Raw genomic sequence first — 14,910 nt, forward strand, 5'->3', positions numbered from 1 at the left:
TAGAGATACTAGTTGTAGTAGTATATATACTTGTAATAACCCCATTAGTGGGATAACTTTCTCATATTGTAATATTCATTTTCCATCAATACAAAGAGCTTTTCTATATTTCTCTCTTTCCTTCCATGGATGCCATGTTTCCTAACATAAGTGTCAGAATTTTTTTCTCTGCTTCCACAAACGGTAGATTCAAGAGTTAAAGATGAGTGAGAAATGTTGATCAACGAGGGGCTATATAGACATTAAAGTTGATTACAATGTTTTTTAATTTTTTTTTATGTTAGATGGGAAAATAAAGGCTAGATATTGTTGTATCTTGTCATAACGGTGTCAGTGTCTTATATTTTTTACACTAGTGATGTTAACATGTTTGTGTCAATACCATGTCAGGTGTCCGTGTCGGAGTCCATGCTTGTCTTGGAGAAAATAAGTTGGTTCCTATCAGTCCATGACATGTTACTTGTGACGCCAAACATTATATATCAATCCCTAATTGAAGAAATTCGTTTGGATATTAAAATTTACCCACTGCGATAAACTCGGACTAGAGAATGGACTTCAAGGTTACTTGAAAGACTTGTAAAAGAAAAAAAAAAAAAAAAAGATACTACTTCAAAGAAATAAACAGCTAATGAAAACAAGAGGGATTATATAGGGATTAGAAATAAATATCAATATCATTAGACATAGTTGTTTTGACAGATGTCATAAAACATAGGTAGTAACTAACTGCAAAAAAATAACACAAAAGACCGTGAATATCCGCACATATTTGTCGTGGCTCAAACGTGAAACTTCTCTACTCTCCTACGTTTGCCAAACAAAATCCACCCTGTCAAGTTACTTAATTACCACCACTACCTTGATATTTCCAAATTCCAACAAGGAACCATTTTTCTTCTTTTCTTAGTTGCTATATATATATATATATTCAAGTTTAATACAATTCTAAATCATCATAATATTCATTCACCACCTACCCTTGTCATAACTAAGTTTTCAGGTTGCACTGTGTATATATCCACAGAACATAACAGAACAGAACAAGTCATGGGAGAATCAGAAGGTTCCAGCATCAACAAAAATGAATCACCACAGCTACAGTCTCTTCTGGACCCTGTTCCTGAAGAGCTTTCCCCTGTTGTGGAAAAGGAATCAGATACTCAAAGCACCATCAGTATCAGCCAGGAGCCTAATCAGCTGGCCATTTCAACACTTGATGATCAGAGTATGTTTCTCACTCTTCTCTTTATTTACTGTCTTTTGGAGATTAATTTTAAATATTTTTGAAAAAACGTGTAAGTTATTTTGTGTTTGACAAAACGATCATATTTTAAAAAAGATAATCAATAATAACAAATAATTTTCATGAAAATTTACTAAAAAAATCTTTGAGTAATTTTTCTCTCGTTTTATTTTTGAATTGTAATTAACAAATGAAAATTTATAAATTGATTATTTTTTATTAATTTTTTTTCAAATAAAAATTTTAAGAAACGAGCTCATAACATAGACTGATTGACAAGATGCTTCGCTTCTAACTTGTCTAAATTCTTAAGGTCATTCTCAGGGACGACCTAATATATTTGGAGGTTTAAAGCAAATTTTATAACGATGACTTTTAAAATAAAAAATAAAAAATTTATTCTGTTGAGTTAAAAGTTGAACCTAGAACAAATAAAATATGAGGCCTTCTTTCTAAACAATTAAGCTAGAGAAACATTTACAATTAGATTAGATTATCGTATTTATAGTTAATATGGAAATTTTTTGAGGCTTTTTGTTTGCCTAAAATTTTGAAGTCTAAAACCTTAACTTGGGTTGCTTGGCCCTCGGGCCAACCCTGATCACTGCATGAGCTTTTGTATAGTCTATATATATACTACTTTGATTCATTCAACTCATCATATTTTTCATACAGAGGTTGCAGATGATCATGCTGGTAATAAGGAAACAGGGGATCATGATGATAAAAAGGATGCTAAGGGCTCAACTGACAGAGGTTATTATCTAAAAAAAAAGTAGTATAAAGTTATTGTATGCTTAAGTAGATAGTATATGTAACTATTTTCATTTTGTTGCATTAGATGCTGGGCTTGCAAAAATTGTAGCAGAGAAAAGATTGGCTTTAATTAAAGCATGGGAAGAAAGTGAAAAGACAAAGGCAGAAAATAGGCAAGGACCCATTCTTACTCATATAAAATATAAATTATTCATGTTTCAAGAGCTTGATGAAAGATGAAATGGTCACGCAGGGCATACAAGAAGCAATCTTCTGTTGGATTATGGGAGGAAAGCAAGAAATCATCTATAGAGGCACAACTCAAGAAATTTGAGGTGATTATTAGTTATTATTTATGGATTGTATCTTTTTTTTGTTTTGTTTTGTTGTAAATTAGGTATCTTTGCATGCAAGTGTATAGACAAATCTCTCGAGCCTTGTGGAACTGAAATGTGTCGCAAATTCTTTCTAAAAGTTTTATCTCTGTTACATGCACAAGTTCGAGATTGAACCCTAAACCTTCGTTATACTAGAAGAGATCTAAGCACTCTTGGGTCCCACAATACCTTCTTTATTCATCAATATTACTTCTTTTCTTTTCAAATATTAGTTGTTTCCCTCATTTGTAACTTACAAAATTGTTTTAAATAATAGGAAAATTTGGAAAGAAAGAAAGTTGAGTATATTTCAAAAATGAAAAATGAACTAGCTGAAATTCATCAATATGCTGAAGAGAAAAGAGCAATAGTTGAAGCTCAAAAAAGGGAAGAATGTCTGGAGCTAGAGGAAACAGCTGCAAAGTTTCGTAGCCGTGGAGTTGCACCAAAGAAATTGTTTGCATGCTTTAGCGCTTAAGTTTTTTTAAGCCAAATAAGAAGAAGAACTGAATCTTTTTACATGATGTTCAATTATGTATACTTTTAAAGTGTGGTTTTGTTCTTATATGTATTGTTTGAGTTAACAAAGAATTCCACATTTCATAATCAATAACATTTACTACTTTCCCTTTAATTGTATCTATCATTAAGGGAACAACACCACCTGCAACTCAAACAAACATAGACTAGCAAGACATTGGCCATAAATTGGATCAAATTAATATAACAATGAACCATGCAAAACACAATTCTCAAATAATGAATCCTATCAATTAACTTTTGTTGTAATTAATAGATGCATTTGATGGATAGAATGGATGATAGAGAAATAGTTTATTTCACCACCCTTATTCTACACCTAATTGCTACTTTCGTGAGATTGCATATCTTTGAAGAAGCAGAGTCGGTCACTAGTATCGAGTCTCGCGTAGGAGGAGGGTATTCTAACGACTTCATTTGTATTGTGTTTTTTCTTGTATTTTTGTATCATTGATGTATATCGCAAGTCCGCAACAATTGCTATTTTGAATGTGTATGGATAATGACGTGATGAATGAAATACACACAAATTTTATGTCATTTTTCAATATTGAATGAATTTGATGTGATCAATGTTGATTGTGTTTATGTGTATTTGAATGTGTTATAGCAATGCATTGTGTCACATGCTCCTTCTGTTATATGTTCTACATTCTGTCTCAAACTTACGCATAGCGCGGTTCCTAACTCCCAACCTTTGAATAAGTTCGTAAGTCCCAATCAGAAACGAACAAGAATAGGTACCATTTGATTTGAGGTATTTTTAAAACTTTGAGGTGTTTGTGAGCAATTAAAGATAATTAAAGATACTTAAAGAGCAATTTTAAAAAGTGATCCATGCTCACGTGTTGTTTTGGCCCATGACTCAACTTTAGTTTAGTTTTTTTTTTTTTTTTTGAAGGAATTTAGTTTTGTTTATAAATAAATAAAAAAGTTAAATATGTTTTTGATCCTTATAAATAATACCAACTTTTCGTTTTAATCCTTCTAAAAAATTTCTTCAACTTTTAGTCCCTATAAAATTTTCAATCACTACTTTTGGTCCCTATTATTAAGTTTATTTTTTATTTTTAAATGAAATTGTGCATAAATGTGTAGAATATTGTAAAAATATCTCTAAAAAAAGAATTTTTTAACAAAACATAAATTAAATATGAATTTTTAGCTGAAATAAATATAAAAATTCATATTTAATTCATGTTTTGGTAAAAAAAATTATAATTATTTTTGGAGAGATCCTTATAATATTATAATTTTTTCTGCAAAATTTTATTTAAAAATATGGATTCTACATATGAGTTTATTTTAAAAGAGGGACCAAAAGTGAAGATGAAATATTTTTGGACCAAAATTTTGTTTAAATTTTAAAATAAACAAAGTTTGTTCTCTCAAAAAAAAAGAAACAAAGTTTGTTTAAAAAAATAAATTTTAGTTTTTCAAATATATAGCTGTATAATTGACAAATCATACCCTTAAAATAGAAAGGAAAAACTTGCACTAGAAGGACAATTAAAAAGGAACTTAGGGATTAATTTTTTAAAGCCCGACCTATTTAAACCTACCTTCGAGTCTATTCCTACCCTACCTTCGGTTTCCCTTTTATCTTCTTTCTTCTACAATCGCACGAACGCTCCCAGCTTTTGCAATTCTCCATTCCGACGCAAGGTACTTTCCTTCTTTCTCTGGCGACTCTTCCGATTGATTTCTTTCTCATTATTAAACCTTTTTTTTTTGTGCGTTTTGATTTTTTATTCCTTTTTGAAATATAGCGTGACTGGCCATGAAAAGAAGAAAGGGTTCAATTACCCCACCAAGGGCTACTATCCAAAGATGCAGCACTAAAGCAAAAAGTCATGAACTTTGCCCTTACTTTGATAATCTTCCATCTCACTTAACTACCAAAATTCTCCTAAAGCTTCCCATTAAGTCTCTTCTCATATGTAGATGTGTGTGCAAAATTTGGAATACACTTGTTTCAGAACCACAATTCGCTAAATTGCAAATTGAGCGAGCACCAGTCAGTTTCATGATTCGAAAATTAGACGATATAGGAGTGTCAAGAAACATATACCTTCTTGAGTGCGAACCTGAAAAGTTTGAGATTGGAAGCAACAATCTTGTGAAGCTTAAGCCTATATTCGAGCTTCCTCTTTGTGGTGACATATCATCTATGGACAAAAATGACGCCAAATCATATAAGGTGATCAAGAATAAATCCAAGCGGCGTTATATTACTTGCACTTCAAGTAGTGACAAGTTTGGCATTGTGAATTCTTGCAATGGCTTGCTTTGTTTATCTGAAACATCTACTGGAAGACCTTTAGCAATTTGCAACCCAGTAACGAGGGAATTCACAATACTTCCTGAACTTACTACGACTTCCGACTGGTTTAACACTGCTCGGGTACAAGCTGGTTTTGGTTTCCAACCCAAAACTGATGAATATAAGGTGATCATAATGTGGAACAAATATGTTAGACGAGATAACCGTATGGTGTTTGAGCGTGTAGTGCTCGAGATACACACGCTCGGAATACCATCATGGAGAAATGTTGAAGTGGATCCTCAAATTTCTTTTTTGAAGCTTTTGAATCCAACGTGTGTGAATGGCGCACTTCATTGGATTATATTTGAAGCTTGTCAACAAAAGTCAATATTGTGTTTCAATTTTGAAAGTGAGAGGTTGCAGTCATTTCCTTCTCCTCCACATGTGTTTGGAAATCATGATAATGGATTTCCCCATAACATGCCTATTAGATTGGGAGAATTGAAGGGATTTCTTTACATTTTTCATAGATCGTCTTTCGAGAATGTTACAATGTGGGTTATGAAAGAATATGGCATTGGAGAATCATGGACTAATGTTTACAACATTGATACTTCGCTCACTCGTTTGGGCTATCCTGATCTGTGGTGTTGTGGTTTTTGTTGGCCGTCTAAACACCACGAACCTGAGAAACAAGGGTTCAAAGTTTTTCGAATTCAAGGGACAACTTTAAGAGGAGTTGAAGTAATTGAACATATTCCAAGTCTAATTTCATTGAACGATGTAGTGAAAAGAAACAATGTTGATGTGTTGAACACCCACTCATGGTACAAATGTAGCTTCTAATATTTTATTTTGATTGAGTAAATGAATTTGATTTTCTTTTAGAAATCACAATTTGACTCATAAGACGAAGATTCAATGGGACATGTGTGAATTTCTTACGTTGTTGTCTATGTTTTGATTTCCACTTTTTTGAACAACGAAGATTTATTTTTGTGTTGTTTTAATTTGTTATAATTTTAGTTCATTTTCGTTATCTAATATCTACCGTCTTTAATTACATCTTAGCTTTAACAATCGTAAAAATACATGTCGACTCAATTATTTGTTGGATAATGTTATCAACACTCATTTCAACACACTTTTTTCTACCACCAATTCTCTTATTGGGTTAAATACACATGAGTCCCACCACTATATGTGAGACTCGTTTCCAAAGTGATAGGACCTACATGTATTTCACCGATAAGAGAGTGAATATTAGAATGAAGAGGTTAAAATGAGTGTTGTTAGCATGACTCCTATTTGTTAATAATTACATCTTATAAATTTATCTTATAAATGTCGTTGGGTCTTACCCAACTCCACAAATGGGTTAAATACACATGAGTCCCACCACTATATGTGAGACTCGTTTCCAAAGTGATAGGACCTACATGTATTTCACCGATAAGAGAGTGAATATTAGAATGAAGAGGTTAAAATGAGTGTTGTTAGCATGACTCCTATTTGTTAATAATTACATCTTATAAATTTATCTTAGAAATGTCGTTGGGTCTTACCCAACTCCACAAAACTGGCTTAAGAGGTGGGAATTGCCCCCGCATATAAACACTTGTATAGACCATCTCTTATCCAATGTAGAACTTTTTAACAAATTCCTTTATACTTTTTGGATTGATGGAGGAGGAGAAAATGGATAGTTGTTGTAATGTCGGTTTTTGGATCTTCCTTCGTTGTTGAGTTATAGATAGTTTCTCAAGACTATTCCATCCCCTACAAATTGCAGTTATAGCTAATATTACTTAACCATTGTTCCTTAATTTTGTTTTAATTTTTTGTAGGTGGGAAAACGATATTACGTGGGGAGAAAATGAAGTTCTTTCCATATATCAACATATTGTTTGAGACTTGGAAAGTACACGTTCTTCACCTGCACTTGATGGTGAAGAATTTGGTGAAGAGCCTGCTTCCTAATAAGAGTATGAGTATGTTTGTTTTCGCATTGGAAGCTTTTGATGAAGAATATACAACAGGCAGGGTTATGCTAGATCACAATTGATAAGCAGCTTATTGTGCTAGTTTATCAGACAAAATCTTATTATTATTGCAAATGAATCAATGTTGTTGTTGTAAGAGATAAAAACCACTATTCTATCTTGGCATTCTTTTAATCATTGCAACTGTGTTTAACAAGAAAACGTTGATCAACTATTTTGATGCATAGTTTGAACTTTGAAGTTATTTGTTGGCTCTGTCTCTGTGACTCTATTTTCTTTTTCTTTTTTTATTGAGAAAATGAGTAATTCTATTCCAAAACCCGTAATCTGAATTCCTATTTTTGTGTATTTTAGAAGGAAGCGATTAGATTTTCCTCTATTCTAAGAACAAATATTTTTTGAATTACCCAAGTTTGAATCTTGATTGGAACAATTTGTAGTCAGATCTTATTTACTACTTACTTTTCTGTCGAACTCCGAATTAACAAAGACCTCTTCTTTTGAGAATGAAGGGTTAAGACAAAAAATAAATAGTTGACAAGGGATTAGCACAAATTTAATGCATCAATGTGTATTTTTCTTTTCGCAAAATTGCTCTTACTTTTCGGTACCAACTGAGTTTTTTTTTTTCATGTCATTTTATATATATGCAAACATATAAAATAATGATTAAATTGTTATCTGAAATTAAGTTAAGGAACCACAAGATTAATTTTCCTTTTCTTTTCAAATATCAGTTGTTACACTCATGTGTTACTCAAAATTTTGTTTAAATTGACAGGAAAATTTGGAAATACAGAAGGCCAGGTATGTTATAAAAACGAAAAATGAAATAGCTGAAGTCAATCAATATGCTGAAGAGAATTTTTTGAGCTAGAGGAAACATCTGCAAAGTTTCGTAGCCGTGGAGTTGCACCAAAGAATTTTTTTTCAAGCTTTTTCTATTAAGTAATTTCTCAAGTTTCGTAGCCGTGGACTTGAACACGTGTTTAATCCGTCCCAACAGATAAGAGAGATAACATATTTAACCATATTTACCAAGTAACTGAATTACTTTCTTTTGGTCATTTTAAGACATAGGCACAATGCAAAATTATGTGCGTATAAAATTCAAAATGACATGCAAATGTTTAATATAATCATTTCATACAAGTGTTCAATAAAATTACATCACTCTGAAATTCAGGACCATAAAATTATATGGAAGTCTCTTTATTCTCACCAATAGGCAACAAACAATATAATTCATTATTCATTTCCAGAAGTAGGACCTAAGAATGAGAGGGACAATGTTTTCACTCTGCTAAATGACTAAGTTGGCTATCTTGGTCCGCCATTTTCTGCCCTTGATTTAAATGATACGACCTTGAGTTTAGAAAAACCACCAGAAGAGGGGTTCTGGTCACCTTTGCCCTTTTACTTAAGAATCTTGTTTAATCCTGGAAGGAATACCCTGAATTTGCAATGTGTCATCCACTCTGGAAAGTTGTTTCTTCAACAAAACAAATATGTCCAAAACCTGAGGCAGTAAGCTAATACAATAATAAAGATATATCCTTCTGGACAATGGGAAATCTCTGTAAACACATGATCAATTTTACACCAGTAAATAAACTACGAGAATTCGCCCAACACACGCTGAGTTACTTAAATCAGGAGTTGTTCAAGTTCTGAAAAAGCTCCGGAAGATGGGCATTAGTCAGCTTGGTCCTCTTGGTGATTTCATTCTTCTTTTTCTTAGGTTTAGGCTTGGATGAAATGCCTTCCATTTGTGCTGCACTCCTCCTCTTTGCAGTGTTAGTAGCAGGCTTCATTCCATTTTTTTGGAGATCCCTCTCTATATCAATCATATCACGAGGCAATTCAATCCCACGAAAAAGCTGTTTTAGGTCATCATCCACCTTAATGGGCACTTTAGGATCATTAGGGTAGGCAATGTCTTCCTGTGAATCAAAGTTGGACAGCAGCCAAATCTCCCTGCCACCTTTCAAAGCCTATAAACTGAAAGCTTTATGAGATCTTATTTTCATAAACCAATTATATACCTAAATTTTGATTATTGACCACCTCTAAAAAATATCACTCACCACAGCGAGTCATCTGAGTATAGATGTTGCAGATTAATAGAATTCTTTCACTTTCCAATAAAAACATGCTAAAACAGTTCACACTTGTATTAATATATGAATAATGCTAGCAACACAGTTTGACACACACTTTCCAAAACACACTCTTTTATTGGTTAATATTTATGTTGGTCCCACTAAATTCATATGGGACCCACAAGAATTGGTAGGACTCGTGTGAATTTTAATGATAAAAGTGAGTGTTGAAAGTGTGTTAGAGAGTGTAACTACAAAGAGAGGGTGCATATACACTTGGCCTTGTGCCTTGTCTCAGAGAAGCCGAGACTTTGGGTAGGAATAATTAGTTTTCAAATTAATATTTATTTATATTTGTTTAAGTTATAGGGTTATTCTTTTATATGCATGGGGAGGAAAAAAGAATACCATCAATATATAAGTATAGACTCCACAAAACATGATTGAAATGTCAACTCAGACAAAGTTTAGAGCTTAGATTCTCTATAGGATAAGTCAGGGACAGACTACATTTGGGAATAATAAGCTGGGACAAGATTGTATATGGGATAATAACACTGGATGAAACCACTTCGATACCATATTGAAGTTATAGGGTTAGTCTATCAGATACAAAGCGAGGACCGTGAATACTCAGGACACTAAACTTATATTTATATTGTTGTGGATGATGAGTTGGATCGTTTTTTCAGATCATTCTAACCATATTTGTCTATTATATTTTATCCCTTGCAACATCTTATGCATATATCCATCAATTGTATTGACTATTTGAGCTTCTTTCATAGGCATGGTGACTGGTTAGTATTTCGGCACAAATGTGTGTCCCAAAAATTCATCGTGCACATGAAAGGAATCAAGTTGGTGAGATAAGAATAGTTGCTCAATAAGATCAAGGTGGTATGGGAGTTAGACATATATCTATGACTAAATATTACCAATGTTTCAGAAAAACGAATGTCAAGAAATTAATAAAACCAACTACTAAATCTTATTTACCTGTAAGTCCTCCATTACAGTTGGGTATGAATCCTTTAAGTCAATAACAGCAATGCCTTCTGGAAATTTGCGTATCAGGAAAAGCAGCTCTTTTTTGTCCCGAAGAGCATGTTTCGACTATAGATCAAAAGCAATGACAAATGTCATGAACCAAAATAGTAGTATAAAAGAAGAGGATGTTATTGTCAAAGTGAACAAAATTGAAAGACGAAGGTTTACATATATGCAAGAATAAAAGTTACCTTGTAAGAGAATCTTTCTCCATCGTATCTTACTTTTGGATTTTTCCTCATATTGTCAAAAACATCTTTGTTAGCTTTCATGTCCACATGGCATGTTTCATTTATTTGCTCCAATGTTAAAGCCTGCCGAGTCTATTAAGAAAATACAAGCACAAGCACTAAGTAAGTATATATGGCAACATGCACATACCCATCAACCACAAGAGAGGTCCGGGTTGGCTGAAAAGGTTTATTAATTATTAATCACCACTCAGAATAACCATTAGGAACAAAATAGCTTATGGATTACATCATCGAACCATATTTATACATCACATACAAGAAGCACTGCAGAAGTTTTCCTAAACAGCCAGGGGCGAATGGCTGTGTTGACATGGGGTAGCATTGGCTACCCCAAAAGGAAAAAAACACTTGAGTATTTAACATAGTTTAATATATAGCTACCTCATTAATATAGTATTTGGCCACTCCAAACAATTTTGTTCGTTTAAAGAGAGATGATATTAAAATAATATAGATAATCTATTTAGTTTAGTGTCCATTATGGATAAATTTGACTTCTTAAAACTCCATATAGTTCAACTTTTATAAATAACTATTGTTAGCTTTAATTTTTTTTTGTTTTTTTAAGAAAGCTTTTATTTTCTTTGTTGGCGTTTCATTAAATATAAGTATATTAGTTTTTAAAATATATTTTATTTCTTCTTTATGTTTGGCCCCCTCGTAAAACTTGTGGTAGCTTCGCCGCTGTAAACAGCAACGTGATTTTGAAATTAAACTTGTATAAAGTATAACCCAAGGGCTTTAGAACCTAAAGTACAAGTAGTTTCTTCTAATAATATTTATAAGATGGCATGGGACTATAAATTTGCACGGAAGGATGTAAATGCTCCATTAATACTTTTTATATAACCGGGTTAATGGTGGATCCCTGTGAGGAAATAATATGACCAAAGTGATCCATCAAATTAGTCCAATTAAACATTATTAATTTATTGGGTAGAAGAAACAATCTCAGTATAGGTACCTCTTGTCATAGGAGGAATTGCAAGTGTTGACATCACATATTATTAAAGATCCTCTTTAGATAGACTTATTTGAGCTTATCTACTGAGCTAAGTACTAGTGAAACTGTTTGGGAGAGCTTATGAAAACAGCCAATGATATGTCCATAAGGTGTTTTCAGCTTATTTTCATAAACTCTTCTGGACAGCTTATAAAACAACTTATAGCTTATATAGAAATAGTTTAACTGTATTTCATTTTGATATAGAAGTAGTTTATGTATAAGCACTTATATGATAAGCGCTTAATTAAGTTGCTTATCCATACAGGGCCTATATACAACTTAGGCTTTTTTTGGTAGTGGCCTAGGTTTGAACCCCGGACCTTGCATATTTTATGCATTGCATAGTAGTTAATAGCGGATAGCGGCGTGTAGCGGCCGACCCCAAAAATGCTATAGCGGGATAGCGTCTAGCGCTATGACCGCTATTTCATAACTTTTACGACATAATTTTACATCACCCGTAATTCCCAATTGGTGTCTTCTTGCTCTACTAATTCCTCCATTGCTGACCTTATCACAGAAACACAGTAAATCTTTTTCTTATCATTCAAATCCTTCCAATGATATTAAATTGCCAAGCAATGTCGAGTTTATCACTGGTCCGTTTATGTCTTTGAGCACATGAGTCAACAGACACAGAGTTTGATTGAACACCAGAAGTTGATGCTGCCATGACTGTGTTGTCCACAAAAACAACAAAAATAAGGAAACAGAGAGCAGAATAGAGGATGAACAAAACAGAGGATGTTTGTGATATGTTTATGAACAAGCAGAATAGAGGATGAACAAAACAGAGGATGTTTGTGATATGTTTATGAACAAAACAGAGAGGAAGATTTTTAGAAGAGAGCAAACACGAGGTCAAGAAGTTACAAACCTGAGGAACGGCGGCGGTAAGGAACGACGGCGGATGACGGTGCGACGGCGGCGTTTTACGGTGAGAAGATGTACAGATCGTCCGTTTTTTGAGAGAAATGCGTTTTGGGGTGAGAAGATGAAAGGCGCCGTAAAGAATGAAAGAAGGAAGAGAGAAACTGAAGTTATTAGGGTTTGACGAAAATGACAAAAATACCCTTGTTTTTTTTAAAACCAAGGAGAATCTTGTATTTTCACGTAAAATGAAATAGCGGTGCTAGACTGCAAAACCGCTGTGCAGTGTTGCGGCCGCTATTGCGCCGCTATCTCATAACGCTACGCCATGGCTTATTGCATAGCGGTCCGGTACCGCACCGCGCGGCCGCTATTGACCGCTATAGCGCCGCTATTAACTACTCTGATGCATTGTCCCAACCAACTGAGCTAAGCTCACGAGAACATACAACTTAGGCTTTAATATAATGTATTCTGACCTTAATATCTAGGTTTTTGATATCTTTGCGACCATGACCATAACGTAATTACAATTTCAGCTGCATAAGTATACTATTTGACCACAATTTTCAGCAACACTAAGATCATAAACTTATAAAGCTTCCACTTTTAACTGTGATTGTTTTATGCAATTAAAGTTTCATCTAAAATCATATATTAAAGAGCATAAAAATAGTAACCCAAAGTATTCATAATCATAAAAATAATATCAACTTGTGGGTATTGCATATGATCATATTTTGATACCTCAAAAAGAAGATCAATAACGCGCTTCATTTGAGCTCCAACAGGAGCTTTACGAATACTATTAATATGTTGAAGTCTCTCTGTATCGGTCGAAAATTTGACCGGAGCAAGAGCATTTGGCACAGATGCAGATACAGCCTTGTTTGCTGCTATGCTTGATAGTGTTGATTGACATTTCTCTTGCTGCTTTTTGAATCTATCTAGCTTTCCTTGTAACGCCATCTGAATTTCAAATCAATTCAATTTCTAGGGTTTATCAAAATGATCAATTTTTCTAGGTTTTCACTTTTATATGCAAAATCAATGGGGTAACAACAATAACATATACTAATGTATTGAAACTTTCTTGGAATAATAAAAATTCAATTGTTATAATAAGTTTTGAGAACAATTCAATCAAAGAGAGGGTTATTGAAATTTGATTTTTGTGATCGGAAAGGGTGAAAAGGGGAAAGTAGAAGAGAATTGAAATTTGAAACGTGAAAGCGCGTATTGAAATCGAGAAAGTAATAATAATCGGATGAAGAATATGTATGTAGAGCGAATTGAATTGAATTTGAGAGATGAATAGAAAGATAACCGTGATTGAGTTCGTCACAGATTTTTCGATATGGAAGAAGGAATGCAGAAAAACAAAGTCTTTGGTGTTTTTTTCTTCTTATTCTATTTTTTTTTCCTTTCATTTTACAGGTATTTAATATTTATTTATTTTGTCAAAAAAAATATTTATTTACTTTCTGTAAAAAAAAATTACTCTTTTTCTTTAGAAATATATTTTTACAGCATTGCTATATATCCCGAAGCTGCCTATCCCGAATACAACCCGAAACAGTGATCAACCAATTAAAAAGCATGTTTCACGGAAATCATGGGGGGGAGTCAATATAGGAATGGGAAGTCAATAAAAACGGCTTAGTGGAAAACAGTCGGGATGGCTCGTGAAATAGGTTCTCGGGATGAATATCATTATTCATATTTTTATTCTGGAATTCAAGCAGAACCATACATAAAATCGGTGTAAATTAGATTATACTCACTTTTTAGACGAGTTTCAGATTAACAATGTCTTTTTTCCTTGTATTTGAAAGTATTACCCTGTCGATCAAAGTTGGCATAATTAGTTAGGAAATTGATTCACCCGCAAAATTGTATATTTAATTTTCGATGTTAGTGTGAAAATCGCTTTGATTGGTGATATATAAGTACCTCTGTTAGCATTCATCGAGTTTGGACCCTTGATGCTGTCATGACTCTGTTGAGCCTTTAGAGCTCAACTTAAAAGGAAACCGTGAATCGAAATAGAGATAAACGCATTAGAATTTAAAATTTTATTTTCCTTTCTTGGATATATAGAGATGATCATGAATAAGTGATAGGTAATTTACCTCTTGAAGCACAAAATCTTTGTTCTCAAACCGTTTCTAATTATGAGCAAAGAAAGTGCAAGGATGGCTCTATTGGTCTACGCAAATATAACAACTATGATGATCAGTGCTAGCCAAATTGAATGGAATTTCTCAATAATGTACCCCATATCCTATAATGTTATATGTTTAAGTTAAAGGCATCGTTTGTTACAGTTTATCGTGTTTCGTAATTTAAATAATAAATCCTAATTTTTAATTTAATCACGAATAACTCTCATTTCTTTAATTATTTATTTCTCTCATATGGACCATGTAGGTACACGAAA

At 33.1% G+C, this 14,910-nt stretch overlaps 2 protein-coding genes, 1 long non-coding RNA gene and 1 pseudogene across 5 annotated transcripts; 2 read left to right on the forward strand and 2 right to left on the reverse strand.

The window, feature by feature from the left end:
* The first annotated feature begins 679 nt into the window (after positions 1-679).
* LOC146919262 (uncharacterized) lies at positions 680-3,013 on the forward strand. 2 transcript variants are annotated; one of them, XM_085712546.1, is made up of 5 exons: positions 680-1,228; positions 1,922-2,002; positions 2,088-2,175; positions 2,256-2,337; positions 2,657-3,013. In XM_085712546.1, the coding sequence occupies exons 1-5, from the start codon at positions 1,051-1,053 to the stop codon at positions 2,855-2,857; spliced, it is 630 nt and encodes a 209-aa protein (XP_085568672.1). In that variant the 5' UTR covers positions 680-1,050; the 3' UTR covers positions 2,858-3,013. The 2 variants fall into 2 exon arrangements, with proteins under 2 accessions (XP_085568672.1, XP_085568674.1); XM_085712548.1 differs by having other exon boundaries at positions 929-1,228; positions 1,931-2,002.
* Positions 3,014-4,450: 1,437 nt separating this feature from the next.
* On the forward strand, positions 4,451-9,061 carry LOC146919263 (F-box protein At3g07870-like; annotated as a pseudogene). The gene is made up of 4 exons (XR_015011414.1): positions 4,451-4,584; positions 4,689-6,020; positions 7,033-7,229; positions 7,970-9,061. The product of XR_015011414.1 is annotated as an F-box protein At3g07870-like (transcript).
* Positions 8,298-13,851, reverse strand: LOC146919264 (transcription initiation factor IIE subunit beta-like). Its single transcript, XM_085712551.1, has 5 exons — positions 13,798-13,851; positions 13,218-13,439; positions 10,532-10,663; positions 10,290-10,406; positions 8,298-9,182 (listed from the first exon to the last, which is right to left on the reverse strand). The coding sequence occupies exons 2-5, from the start codon at positions 13,437-13,439 to the stop codon at positions 8,841-8,843; spliced, it is 813 nt and encodes a 270-aa protein (XP_085568677.1). The 5' UTR covers positions 13,798-13,851; the 3' UTR covers positions 8,298-8,840.
* Positions 11,765-13,211, reverse strand: LOC146919265 (uncharacterized). Its single transcript, XR_015011415.1, has 2 exons — positions 12,478-13,211; positions 11,765-12,275 (listed from the first exon to the last, which is right to left on the reverse strand). It is a non-coding gene; the product is annotated as an uncharacterized LOC146919265 (long non-coding RNA).
* Positions 13,852-14,910: the final 1,059 nt, after the last annotated feature.

Source organism: Medicago sativa, chromosome 5, assembly GCF_051527215.1.
Source record: "Medicago sativa cultivar Bolivia chromosome 5, Bolivia_mono, whole genome shotgun sequence".
Classification (NCBI taxonomy): Eukaryota; Viridiplantae; Streptophyta; class Magnoliopsida; order Fabales; family Fabaceae; genus Medicago; species Medicago sativa.

What these genes read in the sequence shown, in the direction of transcription:
- LOC146919264 (XM_085712551.1), bottom strand. Translation starts at nt 13,439, where the DNA reads ATGGCGTTACAAGGAAAGCTAGATAGATTCAAAAAGCAGCAAGAGAAA. An exon ending in GAGAAAGATTCTCTTACAAG is followed by an intron (nt 10,407 to 10,531) that starts GTAACTTTTATT and finishes TTTGATCTATAG; the next exon opens with TCGAAACATGCTCTTCGGGA. An exon ending in CTGTAATGGAGGACTTACAG is followed by an intron (nt 9,183 to 10,289) that starts GTAAATAAGATT and finishes TTCAGTTTATAG; the next exon opens with GCTTTGAAAGGTGGCAGGGA.
- LOC146919262 (XM_085712546.1), top strand. Translation starts at nt 1,051, where the DNA reads ATGGGAGAATCAGAAGGTTCCAGCATCAACAAAAATGAATCACCACAG. An exon ending in TTCAACACTTGATGATCAGA is followed by an intron (nt 1,229 to 1,921) that starts GTATGTTTCTCA and finishes TTTTTCATACAG; the next exon opens with AGGTTGCAGATGATCATGCT. An exon ending in TAAGGGCTCAACTGACAGAG is followed by an intron (nt 2,003 to 2,087) that starts GTTATTATCTAA and finishes TTGTTGCATTAG; the next exon opens with ATGCTGGGCTTGCAAAAATT.